At 38.8% G+C, this 23626-nt stretch overlaps 1 protein-coding gene across 3 annotated transcripts; it reads left to right on the plus strand.

The window, feature by feature from the left end:
• The first annotated feature begins 826 nt into the window (after positions 1-826).
• Positions 827-22996, plus strand: ZNF286A (zinc finger protein 286A). 3 transcript variants are annotated; one of them, XM_037492473.2, is made up of 6 exons: positions 827-906; positions 1290-1511; positions 3062-3141; positions 6690-6804; positions 8330-8422; positions 16778-22996. In XM_037492473.2, the coding sequence occupies exons 2-6, from the start codon at positions 1475-1477 to the stop codon at positions 18004-18006; spliced, it is 1554 nt and encodes a 517-aa protein (XP_037348370.1). In that variant the 5' UTR covers positions 827-906; positions 1290-1474; the 3' UTR covers positions 18007-22996. The 3 variants fall into 3 exon arrangements, with proteins under 3 accessions (XP_037348370.1, XP_054545751.1, XP_037348371.1); XM_054689776.1 differs by lacking the exon at positions 827-906 and adding an exon at positions 925-1050; XM_037492474.2 differs by lacking the exon at positions 827-906 and having other exon boundaries at positions 1181-1511.
• Positions 22997-23626: the final 630 nt, after the last annotated feature.

Raw genomic sequence — 23626 nt, forward strand, 5'->3', positions numbered from 1 at the left:
TATGTGTATACCAGGAGGTTCAGATAATGGGAGTCAGATAAGAGGTAACTCCTTGTGGGAATTAAAAAAAAAAAATTTTCTTTCTCAGGAGTTTTTGAAAGCCATTAAAAGAGTTTCAGCAGTAACATTCTATGAGTTGGGGCAATCCGTTAAAAGGCTGCAAATGGTGGCCAGAACTAAGGAAATTCTACCGGCAATAAAGAAAGATGGACAAATTGGATTTATTTTTAAAATAAAATAAATAGGACTTCTGATAAATAGTGAAAGAGGAAAAGTTGATGATATTCTGGTTCTGGCATGTGTAAACATATCGGGGAGCAGTGATGTCACTCATTTCTGAGTTGAAGTGCATGGAGTGATTAACCATGGTCCCTTGAAAAACCTCTTTTGATAAACTAAGCCTTACCAAAAAATCTATTGCTTAAAGTTGTTGAAACGGGGTGCACGAACATCAGCTAGAGTATGCAACATCATTCCTAAAAAACACACCACCTTTCACATTGTTTGGAATACATGGGAAAAGTCACATATCTTACATGAGGGTGATTTGAATTGAATCCTCAGCAGCCCCTAGCACTGGCTGTAGACCCCATGTGTAGACGAAGCGCCCCAACTGCAAATTAAACCCACTGCACTCAACTGCGCCGTCAGCGCGATCAGACACAAATTTACAGACCGATAATCTCGCGAGAGTAAAGGGGCTCGCGGATCCATCGAGTCTCCCAGCCACGCCACGTGCGCTCCCACCTGCAGCGAAACGGAGTCCCGCGGCTCCCGGGGGCTTCTGGGAGTCGTAGTTCCGGACTGGGATGAGGCCCGCCAGCCTGGCCCCGCGCCGTCGTACGCATGCGCCACTCCAAGCTGTCCCGAGAAGTTCGTAGCCTTTGTTAGGCCGGGGGATGGGAGGTGAGTTGGTAGCTAGGACGCCGCTCCTCTCCGCTGGCCGCAGTGCTAGCCCCGGGGGAGGATCCGTCCGTGCCGAGTCGGGGCTGGAGTGCTCGTTAAAGGGACCTCAAGCACCGACCATGCGTCCCATCCCCGCGCGCTCGGGTCTGAATCCCTCCCGCGGCCGCCGCCTCCTTGGGGCCGCGGGTGCGAGCGCGGTGCCGGCGGGCGCGCGGCGGGCGGGGCGCGGGGCTGGCTCCCGGGTCCGAGCGCGGCGGAATTTGTCTACGCACCTTGTGCGACGGCGGCTGCCGCGCCGCGGTCTCTTCAGCCGCTCGACCTCCCCAGGGACAGCTCCGGGCGTCTGAGGACCCAGCCTCAGGGATGCTGTCCCTGGTTTCCAGGTTACAGATTCGCAGGACCCAGCCGGGATCCAGCGTGAGGAAGAAACCCGAACTGACCTGACTGACGCTTTTACAGTCCAGAAGGAAGACAGGAAGGGGAGCACGAGGCCTGAGGGGCTTCTCACCCAGAGAAGTCTGAATTGGAGGAAGATCAGAATCCTCACAACGGGGAGGAGGGGGTGGTCATGGCGACAGATTTGACCGAAATGGCCGAGGAAAGAGGTAAGAATTGCTTACGTGTTGAACTTGTGGAAGAGTGAAATTCCTCCTCCTGCAGGAAGATCAGCTGTTTCAGGAGAGGTGTCTCAGCAGTGAGCGCTGTCTGTCTCCTTTGTCTAGGAAATGGATGGGCTCTCTAAGTGAGAGTGGAGAGGCTGATGTGGGATTTTTCCTCTTTACACTCCGACTCGGTGTACAATGGACCCTTCAAAGCTACCCTAAAATATGAACGAAATGTTAGTTTCATTTACTCTTTCTCACACGTTCTTAGTCTCATGTAACTATATCATTCTGGTCTCCATCGGTGGGCCTGAGATTTTAGCTTTTGGGTTGGGGGAAATATTTTCCCACACCTGTTCTCCCACTAACTGCACAATAACTAGGTGGATTTAATGGGGCAAATATTTTTGTTTTACATATGAGAGAACAGGCTTAGAAGTCACTGACTGACTTCCAGTTCTACTTGAAGTTTAAACTGTGACCTCCTACATCAGAGGTGCTCCTGGGATGCTTGTCAGAGTTCTAGATTGCACCCCCACTTACTTGATGATAACTGTTTGGAGGTGGGAGCCAGCAATCTCTGTGTTAAATAAGCTTGCAGGATGATTTTGGAGAACCTGGACATTTATATATATATATGATATATATCATATATATATCAATATGCATTTTTTAACATTTATTTATTTATTTATACAAGCATTGGGCGCAGTCAGAAGCACGGGAGGGTGAGAGAATTCACCAGAGTCAGAGCGGAGAGCAGAGCAGAGCAGGCAGACTGACTAAGTACACTGCTGAGGGAAGCAGCGGGGGCGTGGCAGGAGAGGTCTGCCCGCCATGTGGGACCCTCAACCAGCGGCTGGGGATCGAACCGGCGCTGCAGAGGCTGCGGGCAGCTTCGCAGCCCAGCGCTCAACCACTGCGCCACCAGGGGAGGCCCTATATGTATGTATTTTAAAGATTTGGTTTTGTTTGTTTTAAAAGATTTATTTATTCATGCATACAAGAACCGGGGTACGGGCCAGGTGAGCGGAAGGGTGAGAGGATTCACCAGAGACAGAGTGGGGAACAGAACAGGCAGACTGACAAAATACACTGGTGAGGGGAGCAGCGGGCGAGACAGGAGAGGTCTTCTCGCCATGTGGGATTCTCACTGGCCGTCTGGGATCGAACCCAGGCTGCAGAGGCTGCAGACAGTTTCACAGTGCTATGCTCAACCACCTGCACCGACAGGGGAGGCCCTGGACATATTTTTTCTATTACTAATTAGATTACAGTTAAACTTGAAAATAAATTGACTTATTCTTGTTTCTGGGTCAGAGAACACCATCTTCCAGAATGTTGTTATGATTATAGGAATTGAATGAATTTAAGCCTGAGTAGAAACGTTCCTGGGCATTCTCCATGATCCTGGAATTCTGGATCATTTGAGCTTCCCTTCCTTCACAGGGTATGTAGGGAGCAGTATTAGTATAGTGGAGGGATTTTTAGACTTGTAAGTCTGAGTCAAAAGATAGATCTAGTCGACATGATTACTGTTTTCTTGCCCATAGTTCTGTCTTCTCGGGATTCTCCCTTTAACCAAGAGAAAAGCACAGAAGTGGCAGCTCTGCGCCTCACAGCCAGGTCCCAGGTGAGTGTGAGTGTCCAATTCTTGAAAATATGCCTTATTTCACAGAATACAGATGCAATTTCATCTTTTTCATGTGGACTTTCTTTGTCCTCTAGATCCTGTCTAAAGAGCTGAGTTCCAGTACTAAGAGATTACTGTGAACTCAATAAAAAGTGTTTTCAACTTACACATGGTATATTCTTCATCGTATTTACTGTCACTCAATAAGCATGTAAGGAACATTACCCTTCAGCCTATTATGCTGATTTCTGTGATTGGTAAATTTAATTTTTAAAAGGCAATACAGTGCATACCTATTCAAATGTGAGTTTTTGTAGGAGAAATGTATACCATTGTGAGTGGAAATTTAAGAAAGCACGTTAAATACTGAAGAGAATTATGAAATTAATAAGTACTCACATAAGTCAAGGAATGCTGGAAAAGGATAACCTGTGGTATTTTAAAGAGATAAATCCAGCCCTCCAAGATGATGAATGTTGAGTATTTTAGAGGTGAACTATTAACATGTCTGCAGCTTCCCAGTCCTCCTTCCAAAGGCAAATACTAGGAATCGTTGAATTTAATTGGTGGTTCTACATGAATTATTAGTCTTTAAGTCTTGTAACTTTTTACATGTTTAAAATTTTTTATTAAAATAAGTTTAATAGGAGAAAAGATCTTTCGTAATGTATGTGGCGTATCACAACCCCACATTCCTTAATTAGCCTTTCCCTTTGCTACTATAATCCAAAATGCAAAAAGTAGATACAGCACATTGGTATGGTATGTCAAAGTGACTTCTCAGGATCCTTATGTAATTGCCTATTTCCGTTGGTTTCCCTACTGTCCTAGATTAGTATTGAAGACTTTATTAGTGAAGAAGCTTTAAGTTGCATCTGATAAAAACTTTATCAACTCAAATTGGCTTATGCAGAAATAGGTATTTATTGCCTAACATAACTGAAAAATCCAGGTCTAACTAAAAATAGTTCAAGCTATAATATTAGAACCTCTTTCCTCCATTTCACTTACTTTTTTTCTCTTTATGGGTTTTCCCTCCCAAACAAGCCTCACTCCTAGTGCTAGCCCCTAGCAAATTTAGATGTATATCTTCCTAGCTTTCCCAGAGGAAAAGGTCAGCTTCTCGTCTTGTCCTTTTAGCTTAAGTACTGGGATTAACTCTAATGGGTATTGGACCCATTCTTGGCTCGGTTATTGGGCCAGATCCAAGTTATTCTCAGATTGATCCAACCCAGGGAATAGACTTGCATGCATGTGCACATGCACACACGTGCACACACATGCACACACATGCACACACACACACCTTGCCTGTGAGTCAGAAGCGGAATTAGTGCTACTTGATCTACATGGACTAATGTGACCAGATATAGCAGTCAGAAAAATCAGGGTACAGGCACAAGAAGTGTTATGCTATATTTCCTTTCATTTCTTCCTCATAGTCCCCAATTAGGCAATTTCTGTTTGGGTTCCTTTCTGTACATGGGAATTTAAAACATTTTATTTCTTAAGGATGTGGCTTTTTAAAGAAAAAAAACCTTTTTATAAGGGAATTATGTCATTATTTAGATGTTTCAAATGTTCCTTGCAATGTGATTTTTATGATTCTGTTTACTGTGCTTTTTTCTTGCATTTTTTTCTGTCTTTTATGTACTGTTTTGAATTTTTTTGTTCTAATATTTTTCTTCTAAAATGGTTTAATAGTTAATACCCACTGAATTAGCAATGAATATGCAGACTGTAGGATCAAGGTTATTTTTTCCTCATAAGATCTCATCTTAGTGGCTACTTAGTGATTTTTACATTTTATTTTCCAAGGATGATTCTTATATTTTTTCAGGTAACAAATTATTTCTCATTTTGTAATTTCTATTTTGAAATAATTTTAGGTTTAAAGAAATGTTGCAGATACAGTCAGGATTAGGGAGGTTCTCTCTCACACACACACACACACACACACACGCACAGCCTACAATATTTGACTCATCAAAAACTTAACTGCTAATAGCCTGTTTTTGACCAAAAGCAAGCCTTATTGATAACATTTTGTATATGTATTACATGCTATGTCCTTACAATCAAGTAAACTGTTGAAAAATACATTTACAGTATTACACTCTATCGATACCTTAAGTTTACATCACCTGTTTAAAGAAAATCCACATATTAGTGGACTCATGCAGTTTAAACCCATATGCAAGAGTAGTAGAAAATTTTCTCATATAGTCTCTAGATTCTCCAGAAGTTAACATTTGAACTAAATTTACTGTTCTATTTCTACAAAAACAGGAAATTGATAGTATATTTTTACTCCTTTTTTAATCCTGTTATTCTCTCTGTTTCTTAGTTTATTATTATCTCTCTAACCTGAACTGTGTGCTTTGTTCATTTATTTACATTTAAATAATTACATTTACTTAATGAAATGGAAGTGTTTAAAGCTGTGAAATTTGGGCCTCCCTGGTGGCTCAAGGGGTTAAGATGCAACCTAATGAAGCTATTTGCAGCCACTGCACCAAGCCAGAGGGCTACCCACATGGCACAGCAGACCTCTCCTGACTCGCCTGCTGCTCCCCTTAGCAGTGTATTTCAGTCACTCTGCCTCTTCTGTTCTCCACTCTGTCTCTGGTGAATCCTCTCACCACCTCCCCCCCAACACACACACCTCCCTCTGTCCTGTACCCCAGTACTTGTATGCATAAATAAATCTTTTAAAAGTGAAAAAAAGCTATGAAATTTCCTCTGAGTACAATATTAGCCATTTGGCATTGGTTTTATTTAATTGTTCAGTTTTCAGTGTTGCTCTATTTCTGTTTGGAATTTATTGAAATGTACTTTGTTTTTGTAAATGCTTCATGAATGTTTAAATAGGTCTTTAAACACTTAATATGTCTTTATTTCAGCAGCCTTGGAATTTTATTTCCATTCTCTGACTTTACATAAAGAGACATGTTTAGTATCTCTTTTTGTATTTTTGTTGTATATAAACTTAACTATTATATTTATACATACACATTTATGAGTTATACTTGTTCCCTTAACTAATTTGTTACTATCATTTTCCATAATGCTTTTTGCCTTGAATCAATTCCATGCTTAACTGATTTGATGCTCATTGCCAATTTTTTCTCCTATTCCATGTCTCCATTCACAAGTCTGTATTTCAGTTCATCTTCTAATTGGCTGTATTGATTCTTCAAGTTTTTATTGAGGACTTACAAGGAGAGTTATGCAAGCATGCCACCCTCCCTTCCCTGCTAAACTACATTGTTGACGCATTGGTTCAGATTTTGCTTATTTACTCACCAGAAAATTTAATGTCTCAATGGAGAAACCATTTCTTTCTGTTCTCATGTTAAATCTAGTATACTGTCCCTGGCACATAATTAATACCTGGTGACTTTACATGGAATATTCAGAAACAATACTATTAGATTTCTTATTATTTCTATTATTGTATCTCACTACTCCAGAGCCAACAGAAACTAGGAGGGTAAAGGGAGGTTCTGAGTACAAGGTAGTGAGCTAAAGAATCCTTTCTGTCTTAGGCATCAGTGACATTCAAGGATGTGGCCATGGACTTTACCCCAGAGGAGTGGGGGAAACTGGATCCTGCACAGAGAGACGTGATGTTGGAGAACTATAGGAACCTGGTCTCATTTTGTAAGAATGGATTTTCATTGTGACTCTGAAATCTACTTGTTGGGGGCATCATTACTTTACTAAAAGCTAAATAGCTTTATAAAGCCTTCACCTTTGTATTCAGAAGTCAAAAAAGTTCATCCCTTTGGGCCCAAAGAAAATCTCTTTCTGCTTTAGATTCTTGGTGACATTTCTATACGTGTTTTGTGTCTGGATTCTTTGGATTGAAGAAACGGAAACCTAATTCACACTAGCTTAAAGTGGGGGAAACTTGATCCAGTGCATCAGATGTATTACTGTGAATTTCTTTTATTTATTTGTGTAAGTCAGATGATTTGGCTTTGCACTGGATCGACTTTATTCTTAAGATCTCCTTGGAGCCTCCCTGGTAGCCTAGGGGTTAAATCTCAGCACTGTCACTGCCTATTCCTATGACCTAAAGAGTCTTGTAAAATCTGGTTTTTATCCATTATTAACAGCTTCATCTCATATTTACTATTCTCTCTCCTTTTTTGGAAAACTTTTTTCTACCACTGAGAACTCAATAGCTTCCTAACACTTAAAAGATTTCCTAATACTTGAAGAGCTAATATTTAAAGATAAAGTCAGGGCCTCCGTGGTGGCATAGGGGTTAGTCTCAGCCCTATCACTGCCACAGCCTGAGTTCAATCCCCGGCCAGGGAGCAATCCCACATATGGCACAGCAGACGTCTCCTGTCTCGCCTGCTGCTCCCCTCTGCAGTGTATTTCAGTAAATCTACCTGTTCTGTTCCACACTTTGTCTCTGGTGAATCAACTCAACCCCCCTGCCTGTGGCCCACACCTCAGTTCTTCTGCACACCCCAATTCTTCTTTTTAAAAAGATCTCATGTGGCAAAGATGGCTTTTGGTAACTCTAGGATTCCATTATTTTTCCAGTTAGAGAACTAGACAAATAAATACAGTGCTTCTGCCTTGGGAGTTTCAGCAAATAAGGTCACAAGTTCATCAGTGAAGCAAATACTAGAGCCAGCTCTCTGGCCAGCTTGGATCCTGTGAGTGTGTGTGTGCATGTATCTGCATGTGTGTACTTGTGCATGTGTTTGTATGAGGAATGGAAGGATCTGTGTTAGCCCCTCCCAAACATCCAAATATCATGTAATAAATTTCCAAAGAACATGGCTTCTAATAACTGAAGCAGAAAGAAGTAAAAATCATTAGAAGACAAAAACTCTTAAGTCACAGTCACGGATTTGTGGTGCTGCCACGGAGGTCCCACCTTATCCAGCTTCTTCCCTCAGTTGAACACTAATCAGCATTATCTCCCCAGAACTTCCCAATCAAAACATAAAGAGAAATTCTCTTATTTTTTTAATTCTTATTTTTTAAAAAATATTTGTCCTTACATGTTTCTGTTTTAACACAAATATTTAAAGTTTCCTTCAGAGATCTGGTCTTCCTATAATATCTTAGCTAGTTGTAGATCCAGGGGTTTGGACTGTGCTCTGGGATACACTTATCATAAATTATAAATTCCCATTTCTTACATTTATTTTTTAATGAGCAGGGCTTCCAGTTTCCAAACCTGATAACTACAATTTGGAGCATGAGAAAGAACCACTGATGCTTGAGAGAAAACCTCCCAAAAGCAGCTATTCAGGTGAGTCAAGACAAATGGGATTCTTCAGATAATTTCCCCGCAGGACAGTGACGAGGTGCCACCTTTCACTGCCTTAGAAAGAATATAAAAAGTACCTGTGTACTTTTTTTTTAAAAGTTTACTTTATATAGCATTTTTAAATATATACAAAAGTGAAGAAAATAACAATTATGAATTCACTATCAAGATCAAGCACATACTATTGGCTTCATTTGCCTCTTTCATTTTCTTCCTTTCTTTTTTTTTTTTGGCCGTAATAGAGATAACAAAACTGTTCTGTGAATTTTCACAAACTGAACACATTCTTGTAGTTAGCACCCAGATCAAGAATCAGTCTTGGCCCTCCCCGGTGGCGCAGTGGTTGAGCGCTGGGTTGCGAAGCTGGCCACAGCCTCTGTGGCACCGGTTCTATCCCCAGCTGCTCCCCGGCCACCGGAGGAGGGTCCCACATGGCACACAGACCTCTCCTGCCGCCTGCTGCTCCCCTCAGCAATGTACTTCGCCCTTCTGCCTGCTCTGCTCCATGCTTTGGCTCTGGTGAATTCTCTCACCCTCCCACACTTCTGACTGTACCCAGTGCTTGAATGAATAGATCGATAGATAGATAAATACATACATACATACATAAATTAAAAAAAAAAATCAGTCTTACCAGAACTCCTGCAAGCATTCTTGTGCCCTCTTTATGTCACCTGCCATCTTCCAAGGATGACCTTATTTTAGCACCACAAATTAGTTTCAACTATTCTTGGGGTTTATATGAACAGAATCATATTGTATGTACTCTTGTGTCTGCTTTTTTCACTGGACACTGCTGTGAAATAAATCCCTGTTGTTGCATGTAATTGTACTTCATTCACTTTCATTGTTGTACAGTCTTTCATTATGTCAGTATGCCATTTCTTTTAATCCATTCTCCTGAGATGGCAATTGGGTAGTTTTCGTTTTTTCACTAAATGAATAATGCTGATATATATATATATATATATATATATATATATATATATATATATACATGTCATAGTATATATATATATGCATATATATATACACATGTATAGACATATACATGTACTATATATACACATATATATACAAATGCATGGTGTACACATGGATTTCTACTGGGTATACACATACAATACAATTGTTGGGTCATGGAGTCGATAATGTTTATTTTTGGTGGCTATTGCCAAACAGGTTTCCAGAGTCATTGTATCAGTCATACTAGCAGAGTATGTGTGTTCTAGTTGATCTGCATCTTTATCAACATTTAATATTGTCTGTCTTCTTCATTTTAGCTGTTCTTATAGGTATATCATTTACTTCTTAAGAAATAAAAAATTACATAGATTCACTTAAAGTCTTTTCATTCTCTTTTTTTCTACCAGTAACCAGCTGACGTGAATCATTCTAATATTTGTGTGTGTCTGTGTGTACAATACACATATGTAACAAAACTATAAATATAATAGTATGTTACACCTTTTTGTAATTTGATTTTTTTTAACTTCATATTGTATTTTGATAGTAATCTAAGTTAATTTTATATGAATTGTGTTTATTCACTTTAACGACTATGGAATAATTCCATGTCTCCTTAGGTAGTCTGAACAGTTTATTTTTACTTCTTTGGCATTGGTAAACAAATCGTAATGATCATCCTTTGTTTACTGCTAATATTCATCTGGTGACCTAGTTTAGGGTAGGTAATTAGAATGAGAATTACTGGTTTTTAAAGCATCACATGTTTAACCAATAATTGATGCTGTTAGACTCTGTAATTTTTGTCAATCTGATGAGTGTAAAATGATATTTCAGGTTTTTTGGCTTATACTTCTTTGGTTATAAGTGAGTTTGAGTATTCATGTGCTTATTAACTAGTTAAATTTTCTCAAATTACTGGTTAATAACCTTTGCCCACTTTTAAAAATTGGGCTGTTCACAACTTTTCTTGATTTGTTAGTTAGTTTGCTTTTTTTAATGTATTTTAGATACTAGCATGGGGCAGATGTACCATTACAAATCAGCAAGAAAAAAACTGCTTCTTTTAGTCTGTAGCATGTTTTATTTAATGGTCTCTTATGCATTTAGGATTTAAAATTTTTTTTTTTTTTTTTACTTTTTTTTTTATAGAGGCATGTTTTATTTATTTATTTGTTTGTTTGTTTGTTTTGTTTATACATGCACTGGGTACAGTCAGAAGCGCGGGAGGGTGAGAGAATTCACCAGAGCCAGAGCCGGGAGCAGAGCAGGCAGAAGGACCAAAGTACACTGCTGAGGGGAGCAGCAGGCGGCAGGAGAGGTCTGCGCGCCATGTGGGACCCTCCTCTGGTGGCTGGGGAGCAGCCGGGGATCGAACCGGCGCTGCAGAGTCTGCGGGCAGCTTCGCAACCCAGCGCTCAACCTCTGCGCCACCGGGGAGGCCCCTAGGATTTAAAATTTTTAATGTTATCTAATATATCTACTTTTTTATAATTTGTACTTCCTATAAATTGTCTTCCTTGTAATGTCAGGAAGATAACCTATACTTTATTCTTTGAATTTTATTTCATGTTTAGGGTTTTTATTTCATGTGTAGGGAACTAATTTTATCTTTTTCTGTGCTTAAAGCCAGTAATCCAGCATCATTTATTGAAAACTATCTTTTGTCACTGATTTATAATACTAACTCTTTGATAAAACTAGGTTCCATGTATGCATGGATCTGTTTCTAGACTCTTTGGTTTACTTATCTACCTGTACTCCAATAGCAGTGTTTTAAGTACTATGTAGTATGTATAGATATCTCATAAGAAAAATCTTACCCTAATACTCAATTTTTTCAGCCACCTTGTTTTGAGAGAATTTTAAAATCTTCCCCTGTGATTATGTATATGTCTAGTTCTCTTTGTAGGCATGTCAGATTTTGTGACTTGCCAATTCATCACCCTTCTTTATCTTTGTGGAAGATGATTGTTATTTTCTTAGTGATCTGTAAAAACTCTTCATATATGAAGTATTCTTTATATTAAAGATAGTTTTCTAGTTTTACCTTTCAGTTTTGCTATGCTTTTTTAAAATGTGTGAATTTAGTATGCTACAATATTTTTGCCTTTTGATTCGTTTTTAGAAAGTCCTTTCTCATTCCAAGATGACAGAAGTACTTGACTTCTGTTCTCTTCTAGTATATTTGTCCTTTAATTTTTCCATTAATTCATTAGGAATTGCTTTTTTACTTCTCTGGTTGAGTCTTCTTGGCTTTAGAATTGTTTGATGTTTGTTTTAATGTTCCTTACCTCTGTATTCCTCAAATCATAAACCTAACTGCCTGCGGGAGCCAGGAAGCAATATACCAGATTGACACAAGCAATGGTAAACTTAAAGAGCACATACCTTAACCAAAAGGAGTAACCATTGCTCTAGTAGTTTTAGCTCAAGGTCTGGCAAAATACTTATATAAAAGGCTAAATAGCATAACAGTTTAGTCTTTGGGAAAATGTGGTTTCTACTGCAAGTGCTCAGTCTGCCATAGTAGTGTGACAGCAGGCATTGGCAGTTCACATGAATGGAATATTTTTGTTCCAATAAAACTTTGTTTTGATAAATAGGCAGTAGTTGCCAACTTCTTTTTTAATTAGTTGCTGTCTATCAGTATGCTTCCAGTTTTCTTTGAAGAGAAACCCCATATTTGATTCTTATGTGAAATCTCCCTATCTTTAAAGTGTTGGAAACTAATCTCAGAAACTTTCTATGACGTACGTGGGTCAAACAAAACATGTCTGAGGTATAGATTTGTCCAACTGGTCACCTGTTTGCAACCTCTCTTTTCTCCTTAAGTAGTCTCATCCATTCTCACTACCAAATTATCTCTATCTAGATGAATTCTGACTTTGTGTTAGCACCCTAGACTTCCCCTTGCGACTCCTGTTCTGAACATTTGTGTAACTGTTGGATGTCTCAATTCACTTATGTCAAAGACACTACAAGCAACCTGTTGAAATATGCCCGAGTTCTCTATCTGTCCCTGCCCCCCACAACAGATTCTTTTCCAATAATTATCTTGATGATACTTACTATCTTATCAAAAATACAAGCCAGAATTCTATAAACAGTCTTTACATGTCCCTCTCTCTCTTACTCAATTCATTCACTGTCTTCATATTCTAAATATCTATTCATTGTTAACACCCCACCAGCTCCCTTTTGTTATTGTGGATGGCTGTGATAATCTCCCTGATTCTATCTCTACCCCTAATGTATTCCATTCTTTAAATTCTAGAGAGAACATCTTCAAAATGCAAATCTGGTGGTGTCACTCTTTTGCTTAAAATACTGTCATGACTTCCCATTACTCTTTGGGTAACAAGCAGAATCCCTGTGGCCTAAAGAGTCTTGGAAAATTTGATTTTTATCCATTATTACAGCTTCATCTCATATTTACTATTCTCTCTCCTTTTTTGGAAAACTTTTATCTACCACTGAGAACTTGATAGCTTCCTAACACTTAAAGATTTCCTAATACTTGAAGACCTAATATTTAAAGATAAGGTCAGAGCCTCCCTGGTTGTGCAGGAGTTCCAATTCTCAGTGCTGTCAAGCTACAGCCAGCCACTGCTGCATGAGTTCCATCCCCTGGCCAGGAAGCTGACCCACATGGCACAACAGACCTCTCCTGACTTGCCCGCTACTCCCCTCAGCAGTGTATTTCAGTAGATCCACCTATTCTGCTCCCCACTCTGTCTCTAGTGAATCTTTTCAACCTTCCCACCCCACACCTCTGGCCCCCCAGCAGCTCTGATATTAAAAACTGTGATTTTTAAAATACTGCATAATACAGTATTACTATTTGGAAGAGCTGTATAACTCAATGAACCAGTATTTTAAAAAGGAACAATAGATTTTAATTTAACAATATGAAAATCTCATGATTTGGTTGCAGATGCCACAGTGTATCTATTCTTTAAGAAACTACCATTTGCACAACATTTATTTTGGCATCATAGGACCTAATGTAACACCCCAATTATTGAGTATGCTAAAGAGCTTTTATGTGAGTTATATATACTAATACTGACTGCATTAGAAGTTAAAATAAAAATTTTTAACTATCAGATAATCCATTTAAAAATACCAGTTAAAAATGCACACAACCCATTATTACATATTAAACATATAACATAATTCATTTAAAAACAACTATTCTGAAACAAAAGTGGCTTTATTTTACATTTTAGAAAATCTCTTTGATGTATGGCTTAGTAGAAAACAACTCTGTTCTCCTTTGCTTTTTTTTTTTTTTTTTTTTTTTAAGATTTATTTATTTATTTATACAAGCACTGGGTACAGTCAGAAGCGCAGGAGGGTGAGAGGATTCACCAGAGCCAGAGCTGGGAACAGAACAGGCAGAGTGATGAAATACACTGCTGAGGGGAGCAGCGGGCGGCAGGAGAGGTCTGCGCACCATGTGGGACCCTCGCCAGTGGCTGGGGATCCAACCAGCACTGAAGAGGCTGTGGGCAGCTTAGCCACCCAGCGCTCAACCACTGCACCACCAGGGGAGACCCTCTCCTTTGCTTTTGAATGAAGTTTGTTGTGATGTGTTATTTTGGTTGATGAGCGAAGAAAATCCAGCTGCAGACCAGTATATATATATTAATAGTTGGAAGAGGGAGGATTATGTTACAGTCTCTTCAGATAATTATGGCTATTCTGGTACTTCAAAGCTGGACAAATGGTAATTTCTTAAAGAATAAATACAATGTGTTATCTGCAACCAAATCATGAGCTTTTCGTGTTGTTAAATTAAAATCTATTGCTCTTTTTTAAGATATTGGTTATTGAGTTATATAGCTCTTCCAAAATTCAATACAGCTCTTCTTATATAGCTCTTCTATTTCATGACATTGAATTATGCAGTATTTTAAAGATCACAGCTTTTAATATCACTTCTGACCTTGTCAGTGATAGATAAAAGTTTTCCAAAATTCTACTTTCTGCCTGAAGGCTCAAATTTTATCAAATACTGTCATATTTCAGAAAATGTCGCCGAATACCCAACTTAGATAACATAGTTTGTCATTTATTCTGTCGAGTGAAAATAGTGGTCCTTAAAAAGTGGCTGGTACAGTTCACAACTCCCAACTGTTGCATAAGTGGTTTCCTTTAAGATACCCATCATACTTTGATATGAACACAGTTGCTTTATTACTATTTCCTATTTCACTAATCTATACTATTTTTTAAACAACTCAAGATTGAAATTTAATAAAATTAATGGTTACTGTTTAAACATTTTTAAGTGAAACTGACATATTTAAAACAAAGTACACAATACTTTGTAAAGTACAAAGCACACAATTACTAGTAAGTTCATTATCCTGGTTTATGTTAAGTCATGAGTAGTTTTATCACCATTGCTTTTGCAACGTCAGGGGAAATGCCAAGGCAATGAAAAAGGCAAATAACATCTAAGTGCTTTTTTTGTGGTCCAGGGTTCCATGGGCCACACTTTGAGACCTCTACTTCTACCTATTATTTCTTACTTATTTAACAAATATCTATGTTGTATGTATCAGAGTTTACAGTGCTTTATAAATATCCTTAAATAATGTTCATTAAGGTAGTTATTATTCCTCATAGATACTGTTATTGCTTCATCTTATACATAAGGAAACTGAAGCAACTAAAATAACTTGTCCCAGTTGACATGGCTGGTAAGTGCTAGCGCTGGGAATTAAATTCATGTATTCTGATTACAGGGTCCATGCTGTCATCCACTATGCTTTTCATTTATATCCCTTTCACCTGAGGGCTTTTACAGATATCACTCCCTGTGCCTGGAATGCACACACCTGCTTTTCTATTTGTTAGCCTGTAAAACTTACCCATTCATCTCTCTTCAGGGATTTATTTCCTCAAGGAAACCTTTCTAATTTCCCTGAATTCTCCCTCTTCTATTTCATGCCATTTGCTTTATTTCTCGGTACTTACTACAGTTGTATTTTGAGTATATGTTTCTGATTGTTAGACTATATTCTCTCTCCCCTCAGCTGCATAGGGACTGCTTGGGTTTTTCCCCATTCCTAGCACAAAGCCTACTGTAAGGTAGATACTAAATAAATAATTATTGAATGAATAGAAAAGTAGACGAATGAATGAAAAAAATTCATTTGGCTGCATGGAATGAGCGAGAAACCTAACTTAATTTTCTTCTAAATGTTTAATATGTTGTCATTGCACCATTTTTTGGAAAGACAAATTTTTTCATTGACGGAAATATTACCTTTGTATGGTCATTAATTCTAATATGTACTTGCCTTTGTTTCTGAACTTACTTTCTTTTCATTATCTATACTTATTTCTTTCAATGCTCTTTAAATTACTTTAGTTTTTTTTTAATTAATTAATTTATTTATACAAGAACTGGGGTATAGGCCAGATGCACGGGAGGGTGAGAGAATTCACCAGAGACAGAGCAGGGAACAGAACAGGCAGAATGACGAAATACACTGCTGAGGGGAGCAGCAGGCGAGACAGGAGAGGTCTACTGCACCCTGTGGGATTCTCACCAGCCGGCCGGGATTGAACCCACACTGCAGAGGCTGTGGACAGTTTCACAGTGCTGCGCTCAACTGCCTGCGCCACCAGGGGAGGCCCTACTTTAGCTTTTTAAAGGAGTTTCATATTGGGTGTAAAAATTCTAGTACATTTATCTTCCCTCTCTCTTATGTTCTGATACTTTTCCTGTGGATAACCATTTTTATTAATATTTTGTTTCTCCATCCATATATTTTCAAACTATAACCAAACATATATATATATGCACATATATATTTGTATCCCTCCATTTTTTTTCCTACTCAAAAGGTAGCAGACTATGCATGCTCATTTGCAGTTTGTTGGATTTTTTATCATAAAAGCTTTGTGAGGGAAGATTAAAATGGAGATGAAATGCATATTTGGACTTGAGTAAGACTGGACAACTGGAAATAACTTCCCTTTATACTAACTTATAAATGCTTGGCTATTTATTATAGTAGTAGATATTCTATAAGGGGCTGTTCTCCTCTATCCTGATTTACTGTGTTCATTACTACTCATCCAGTGATGTTTCTTCTGCACCCGTCTTTCTTCTGTATTTCTCATCACCATTCCCTGTTTTGACTCTCCTGGATAGGGTCTACTTATTTCCTCTACATATTCTGTGCATTAGTTTTTCTCCACTTGCTTCTCTTTGAACATCATCTTACAAGAATCAGATCTACTTAGTCCTGGAAGCCATGCTTTTCACCATCATTAACTATTAGCTGTTTTAGACCTGCCTTTTGTTAAGCACAGAAAACAAAGGAAATTTGCATTTCCAATTTCTTGCAGACCTGGAGACTAGACCTGAGAGCAATGGTTCAACTGCAATAGAAGATTTTTCCAAAGAAGAATCGTGCCAGGTTGCAATAATAGATAGACTGGCAAGGAATAATGTCTATGACTCCAACTTGGAAACAAGTCTAGAATGTGAAAATTGGTTAGAGAATCAGCAGGAAAATAAAGAGGGACATTTAGAAATGTTCACCCAAGTGAAATCTCTCCCTGAAGAAAGAGCTCATGAGCATGATATATATTGGAAAAACTTAGGCCAAAACTCTGCCCTCCTCACTCAAGACAGAATTCCCAAGAGACCCTATACCTTTCATGCACTTGAAAAAAGATCAAAACAGAAACAAAACTTATTGAAGAAGCAGAAAACCTATAAGGAGAAAAAGCCTCATAAATGTAATGATTGTGGTGAACTATTTACTTACCATTCAGTGCTTATTCGACACCAGAGAGTCCATACAGGAGAGAAACCCTATAGCTGCAATGAATGTGGGAAATCTTTTAGCCATAGAGCTAATTTAACTAAACATCAGAGAACTCATACTAGAATTCTTTTTGAATGCAGTGAATGCAAGAAAGCCTTTACTGAAAGTGCATCCCTTGCAATACATCAGAGAATTCACATTGGAGAGAGACCATATGAATGCAATGAGTGTGGAAAAGGCTTTAATCGAAGTACACATCTTGTGCAGCATCAGCTAATTCATACTGGAGTGAAACCTTATGAGTGTAATGAATGTGATAAAGCTTTCATTCATTCATCAGCACTCATTAAACATCAAAGAACTCATACTGGAGAGAAACCCTATAAATGTCAGGAATGTGGGAAATCCTTTAGCCATTGCTCATCCCTTACTAAACATCAGAGAGTCCATACCGGAGAAAAGCCATATGAATGTAGTGAGTGTGGAAAAACCTTTAGTCAGAGCACACATCTTGTTCAGCATCAGAGAATTCATACTGGAGAGAAACCCTATGAGTGTAATGAATGTGGGAAAACTTTCAGCCGGAGCTCAAATTTTGCTAAACATCAAAGAATTCATATTGGAAAAAAACCATACAAATGTAGTGAATGTGGAAAAGCATTCATTCATTCTTCAGCTCTTATTCAACATCAGAGGACTCATACTGGGGAGAAACCCTATAAATGTAATGAATGTGGGAAAAGCTTTAAGTGCAGTTCCTCCCTTATCCGACATCAAAGAATTCACACTGAAGACCAACCCTGAAAAATTATTGAAGAAATGTAAGTTGTTTTTCACACTGTGTTAAGTCCTGGAGTGTTTAGGTGGAAGACCCATAAAATGCTGCTTGAATATCCATCTGTATGCATCTAATGTTACTTGCATAATAGCAAGTCTATGAGCCATAAACCATTGGTTTATTAATTGTGAAAATTTCTAACTTTCTGTCAGCAATCTCAAATTTTGATCCCCAGCTCTCCCATATACCTTTTCGTAGAAATTCAAGAAATTCTTGGGAGTGCGCTGACAATATAATAGTGTAATACTCAATTTTCCCCTTCCTTTGTCACATCAAAGTCCTGTTAACACTTCTCACTTTGTAAAGTAGTTCATATTTTGTGGGGTAAGCAGAGGGTTCCTCTTTGAATCCAAAGAGATATCCAGAAAGTCTCATTTATTTTATATTAGCTGTAAACTCTTAAAGGCTAAGTTCAACTATACTTCGGATTTTGTCCCTCCCCCAGAACATGACTGTCCAATGAACGTAATTAGACTGTATCTATATATGAGGTTCTAAATTAATATTCCTGTGGATTGTGTTGGTCATAAATTTAGGTAATTGCCATTCTTCTGCTATTTAGCAGTTTATCAATTTTCTGCTTTCTTGAGATTTACCCTAAAGTAGAGAATGGGTCAAAACATTAACTTTTTATCAAGTCCCTCTAATTTTTTTCTTAGTATTGGGTGAATCCTTGGCTGTCTGTGTCCACAGTAACAGGGAGGCTTCATTCATTACATTATTCTGTTTTCTATAAACTGTGTCGCTTTAAGAAGACATGGAATATTGAGGATCTGAAAAGTTTATGGGTTCAAAATGTTATACTTAGGGTCCCAGTCAAGAAGATCTGAAGCAACTGTGAGACACAAGGACATGCCTTCCTGTCAGAAAAGGAAAATAGCTCATAGGTTAGTGATTCACTTGAGGATAAAGAGCTTCCCTCCATGACAAAGTTGCCATTTTTCTGGCCTTTACGTTTACCCACCTTTTTTGTTGTTCTTTTTCTCTGTATATGTTGGTCTTTGTTATATACTAAAATCCTAAAGAAAATAGAAAAGGCATGAAATCCAATGATGTATTGATATGTTCCATAGTGACCAAAAACCAGTAGTGGCATTGGAAAAATAAGCAAATATTCAAATAAATATTTAGCAAAACACAAATTTCAGTTTTTATCATTATATATTGTGTGGAAAGGTGATAGAAACGATAGAGGAAAACATAGGTCTCAGGTTTTTTTCTTTCTCTTCTCCTAAATCTTAGCCCTTTTGAACATCCAGCTGCCAGTCCATGCCCTTGTCCCCTCTATGCTATCCCTGTTACCTCTTTAATTCTCTCTCTGTGGGCTTTAGTTTCATTATTGAGGAAAAATAGAAGGGAAAAGTTTAAAGAATTGGTGGTAGTGACAAGATCAGTAAGGATGAATCAAGTCTAAATCCAGCAATAGTAGAAATACAAGAAAAGAATAGAAAAATGAAAGGATTGGAAGGAGGTTTTAGAAAAGAGTTAAAATGGTTTTAAAAAGACTCAGTGGGGTATAGGTGTTTGGGAAGCCTCAAGGTCAGAGAAGTCAGGTAAGGAGAATGGGTGGCACAGAAATAAAAATGAAAAAGGGGCTCAACCTTTTTCACTACTGTAATATTCAGTATTGTCTAAAGCAAAAATTGACAAACTATCCTGGACCCACACACCAAGTCCAGCTTGCTGCCTTTTCTCTCAATGTGTTTTGGAACTCAGCCATACTCTCATTTATATATTGTCTTTGACTATTTTTCTCCTGCTCTGCCAGAATTGAGTAGTTGCAGTAGAGATTATATGTCTTAAAAAGCCTAAAATACTTGCTATCTCTCAATATGCCAAATGTTTGCGTGAGAAAAAAGTTTATTATTTGGGTACCAAATTTTGACTAACAAGATAAACATGGGCTTTCCAATGCTGTACTTGAATTCTGCCACCTCCACTTAGCAATTATGTGACCTCAGAAAGCTGCTTTACTCTCTGAGCCTTGGTTTATCTGTATAATGGGAATAAATCATCCCTGTCATAAGATTGTTGTGAGGATTGCATAGGACAGTGTACATAAAGGATCTTGCATACAAAAAAAACAGCTATACAAAAAACCTCCATGTATTTGTATTTTTTAAATAACCCTTAAAAAATCAGTCCATTTGTTCTGCTATAACAGATGTATCACAGATGGGGTGCCTTAAACAATAAGCATTTCTCATAATTCTGGTGACTGGGAAATCCAGGGTCAGGGCACTCGCACAGTGCCTGGTGAAGGTCAGCTGTTCTTAGACAGACATCTTTTTGTTGTCTCCTCACATGGTGGAAGGGCAAGGGAGCTCTCTAGGGTCCCTTGTATAAGAGCTCTGGTTTCGTACATGAGGGCTCAGCCCATGTGATCTAATTGCTTCCCGAAGACCCCACCACCTAACATAACCACATTGGGATTAGGTTTCAACACAAATTTGAGGGCAGCAAAAATATTCTATCCATAGGAAGTGGCTAAATTATCTATCAGTAGAAATAGTTAATGGTTGTCTTCATTATCCTCTGTATACTGTCAGAACTGACCATTCTGCTCTCTGGCTTAGAGGAGCTTCATTTTTTCTGCTCTTGCTTCCATTTGGTGCCTCCCTACACAACCTTCTTGAGATTTTGTGGAATCTTTTTTTTCCTTGAGTACCACTTACCCAGGGGCTATCTGATGGTCCCATAGACTCCAGTTTATAATCTAATTACAGCTTAGTGTTCAGGGACTTGCTCGAAATTAGCGTTTCTGAGGACTCCGACCTTTTCCATTTCAGTATTCTTTTTATGCACAGTGTTAAATCTGAGTATGTGTTTGTACTCTGACATGCACCTTGGAAGTTTTAATGTTCTGCTTTTCAAATGTTTTTGGTTACCTATAAATCAAATTTGATTGTTCTTTTGGCCCACTGTCAATAAAGATGTTGTTTATATATCTATTGTCAGAAACTTTTATAAGTTGCTTTTAATTGCTTATATAAGCCTATTTTAAGGAAGACCAGACATCATTTTTTAGGAAACCAGTACTTTTCTGATTGTTCGTTTGAGCATCACAACTTCTGAGAGATAAGGTGGGGCCTGCCCTCCACGCCCACACATGCATGAGATGGTTGCAGGGTAGAGAAAGTGGTGCTGAGGGTTCTCAGGCCAAGTGCAGATACTACTCAGCCTGGATAACTTGGGGGAGAGTGGGACAGGGAAGAACTTCTTATTAAAAGTAGTTTAAACTAGGCAGGCAGGATGTATTTTAAAAACCAGCACATTGATGTGTTTAAAAGCATCTAAATTGGTGAAGACAGTGTATCAACCAACAGTATAAAACAATAGTATAATATACAAAATTACTCAAATTAGTTGGCAATTTAATCATTAAATTTTCTGTTTAAGTCTCGTGATTTTTAAGTTTCTTCATTCACTTTTTTTCTGTTAATATTATTTCAGGGCTCAGGGTAAAAGCTTTTTCCCTGCTTTCTCTATTTCTGTGCTCTTTTCTAGGCCCCTCCTGGGGAGTCAGGATCCAGAACCACTAACTTGTTCCTCACCACAGGTTTTATTGATGGAGGGGGTGGCGGGTATTCCTCTGTAGTGAGGCATATAATGTGGCATCTATGGGTTATATTATATTTTTGTGTGATGGGCTCAAAAAATTAGATGTTTTCACTAAACCGTTGTTCTGTGTATTTTTCACAATGTAGCCTGTTTTTACTTAACCTATGTCAGTCCATAAACCAGGTAATCTGCCCTTAGATTGAATTGACTATATGCAAAATACATACCTAACCTCCATCCCACCTACCAGTTCACCCATACATTTGGGGGATCTGAGGGATGAAACCAGAGATTTAGGCATTCTAGATCAGAACTGTTCACTTCCATCTCTACTGTTGTTTCCTCTGCACTGGCTATATTTTCATAGGTCTCCTCCAGTGGTAACAAATGCATCTCTTCCAAGTTTGCATGGTTCTTAACATTTGCAATCACCAGGACACTGTCTAAATAGTTCCAGCAAAATCCCCAAGCATTTTCTTGAATCATGCTAATCACTGGAACATTTACTGCCTTGGACACAACAGGGAACATCACAGTGGAAGAGGTGAAGGATTTCCTAGGCTCTTCAGAGGAATCTGAGAAGAATCTGAGAAACATGGTAAAAGTTGAAACTCCAGCCGGTGCCATCCTGATCAAATGAGGAGGGCCAGAAGTGCCTGACCACCACTTGCTCTGCTCAAAGCTGAGATCCAGGATCACTGGCCCCTCCACACCTGCTAACCTGGCAGCTCCAGTGGCACCTGCACACCACTGGTCCCAGGGCAGCCCCAGAGTGTGGGCCTGGATTCCACCCAGAGGGCCTGAGGGGCTCCTGGCTACCCTGAGACTGGGTGCCACAGCTGGGGTTGGCAGCTGCTCTGCATAGCCTCCCCCTTCCTTTGCAAAGAACATATTTCTAACACCTGTGCTGGGCAGAACAGAGTTCTATAACTATTTTGGTACTGCTCCTACCAGATCCAGTCAGGAAATTATGTTTGTGTATCTGGGGGTGTGGTCAGGATGGGTTTCCCTGAGATTGTACCTTGGGGTTTTTGTCATTTTGTTAAAATTAGTAGTTTTAATATTAAAAATAGTGATTTTTAATATTGAAATAAAAGCACTTAATATCTAAAAAATTATTTATTGCCTCAGGCTTGGGGTTCTCTCATTGACCAGGTGTGAGTCTACTTAAAACCCTGCAGTTGGAGAGAGTGAAGTTCATCCCACTCACTTGAAAGAGATTTCAATTCTTTCCTGGTTTTTAATTATTGTGAAGATACTATGAAATTTGCTTTGAAAAGAAAGAGATACCAATAAAAATATGCATACACTGCTTATGTAGACACTTTTACGTTTTACTATCACATTCTTAATTGCAAAAGTAGTTTATATTATCCAGTGCAGGAAAAAAAATGAGACGTTGAAAGTCAACGTTTCATTCCTGTAGGGTTAAATAAATTGTTAAAAATTCAATTTTTTTAGATTTATTTTTATTTATTTATGCATACAAGAACTGGGGTGTAGGCCAGAGGTGTGGGGGGTGGTGAGAGGATTCACAAGAAACAGAGTGGGGAGCAGAACATGTGGATCTACTGAAATACACTGCTGAGGGAAGCAGCGGGTGAGACAGGAGAGGTCTGCTATGCCATATGGGTCAGTTCATTGGCCAGGGATCAAATTCATGCCGCAATGGGTGGCAGTTGATAGCATTGAGATTTTAACACCTGTGCCACCAGGGAGGCCCTAAAATTCAATTTGATGTTGAAAGTATATGTAACCTGGGCCTCCCTGGTGGCACAAGGGGTTAAGAAGCAACCTATAAAGCTGTCCGCAGCCACTGCAGCACAAGTTCGATCTCCGGACAGGGAGCTACCCACATGGCGCAGCAGACCTTTCCTGACTAGCCCGCTGCTCCCCTCAGCAGTGTATTTCAGTCATTCTGCCTGTTCTTTCCCCACTCTGGTGAATCTTCTCATTCCCTCTCCCCCCCACCTCTGGCTTGTACCCCGGTTCTTGTATGCATAAAATAAATAAATCTTCAAAAAA

This window comes from Talpa occidentalis, unplaced genomic scaffold, assembly GCF_014898055.3.
Source record: "Talpa occidentalis isolate TD23 unplaced genomic scaffold, MPIMG_talOcc4v2.1 talOcc4.7, whole genome shotgun sequence".
Classification (NCBI taxonomy): Eukaryota; Metazoa; Chordata; class Mammalia; order Eulipotyphla; family Talpidae; genus Talpa; species Talpa occidentalis.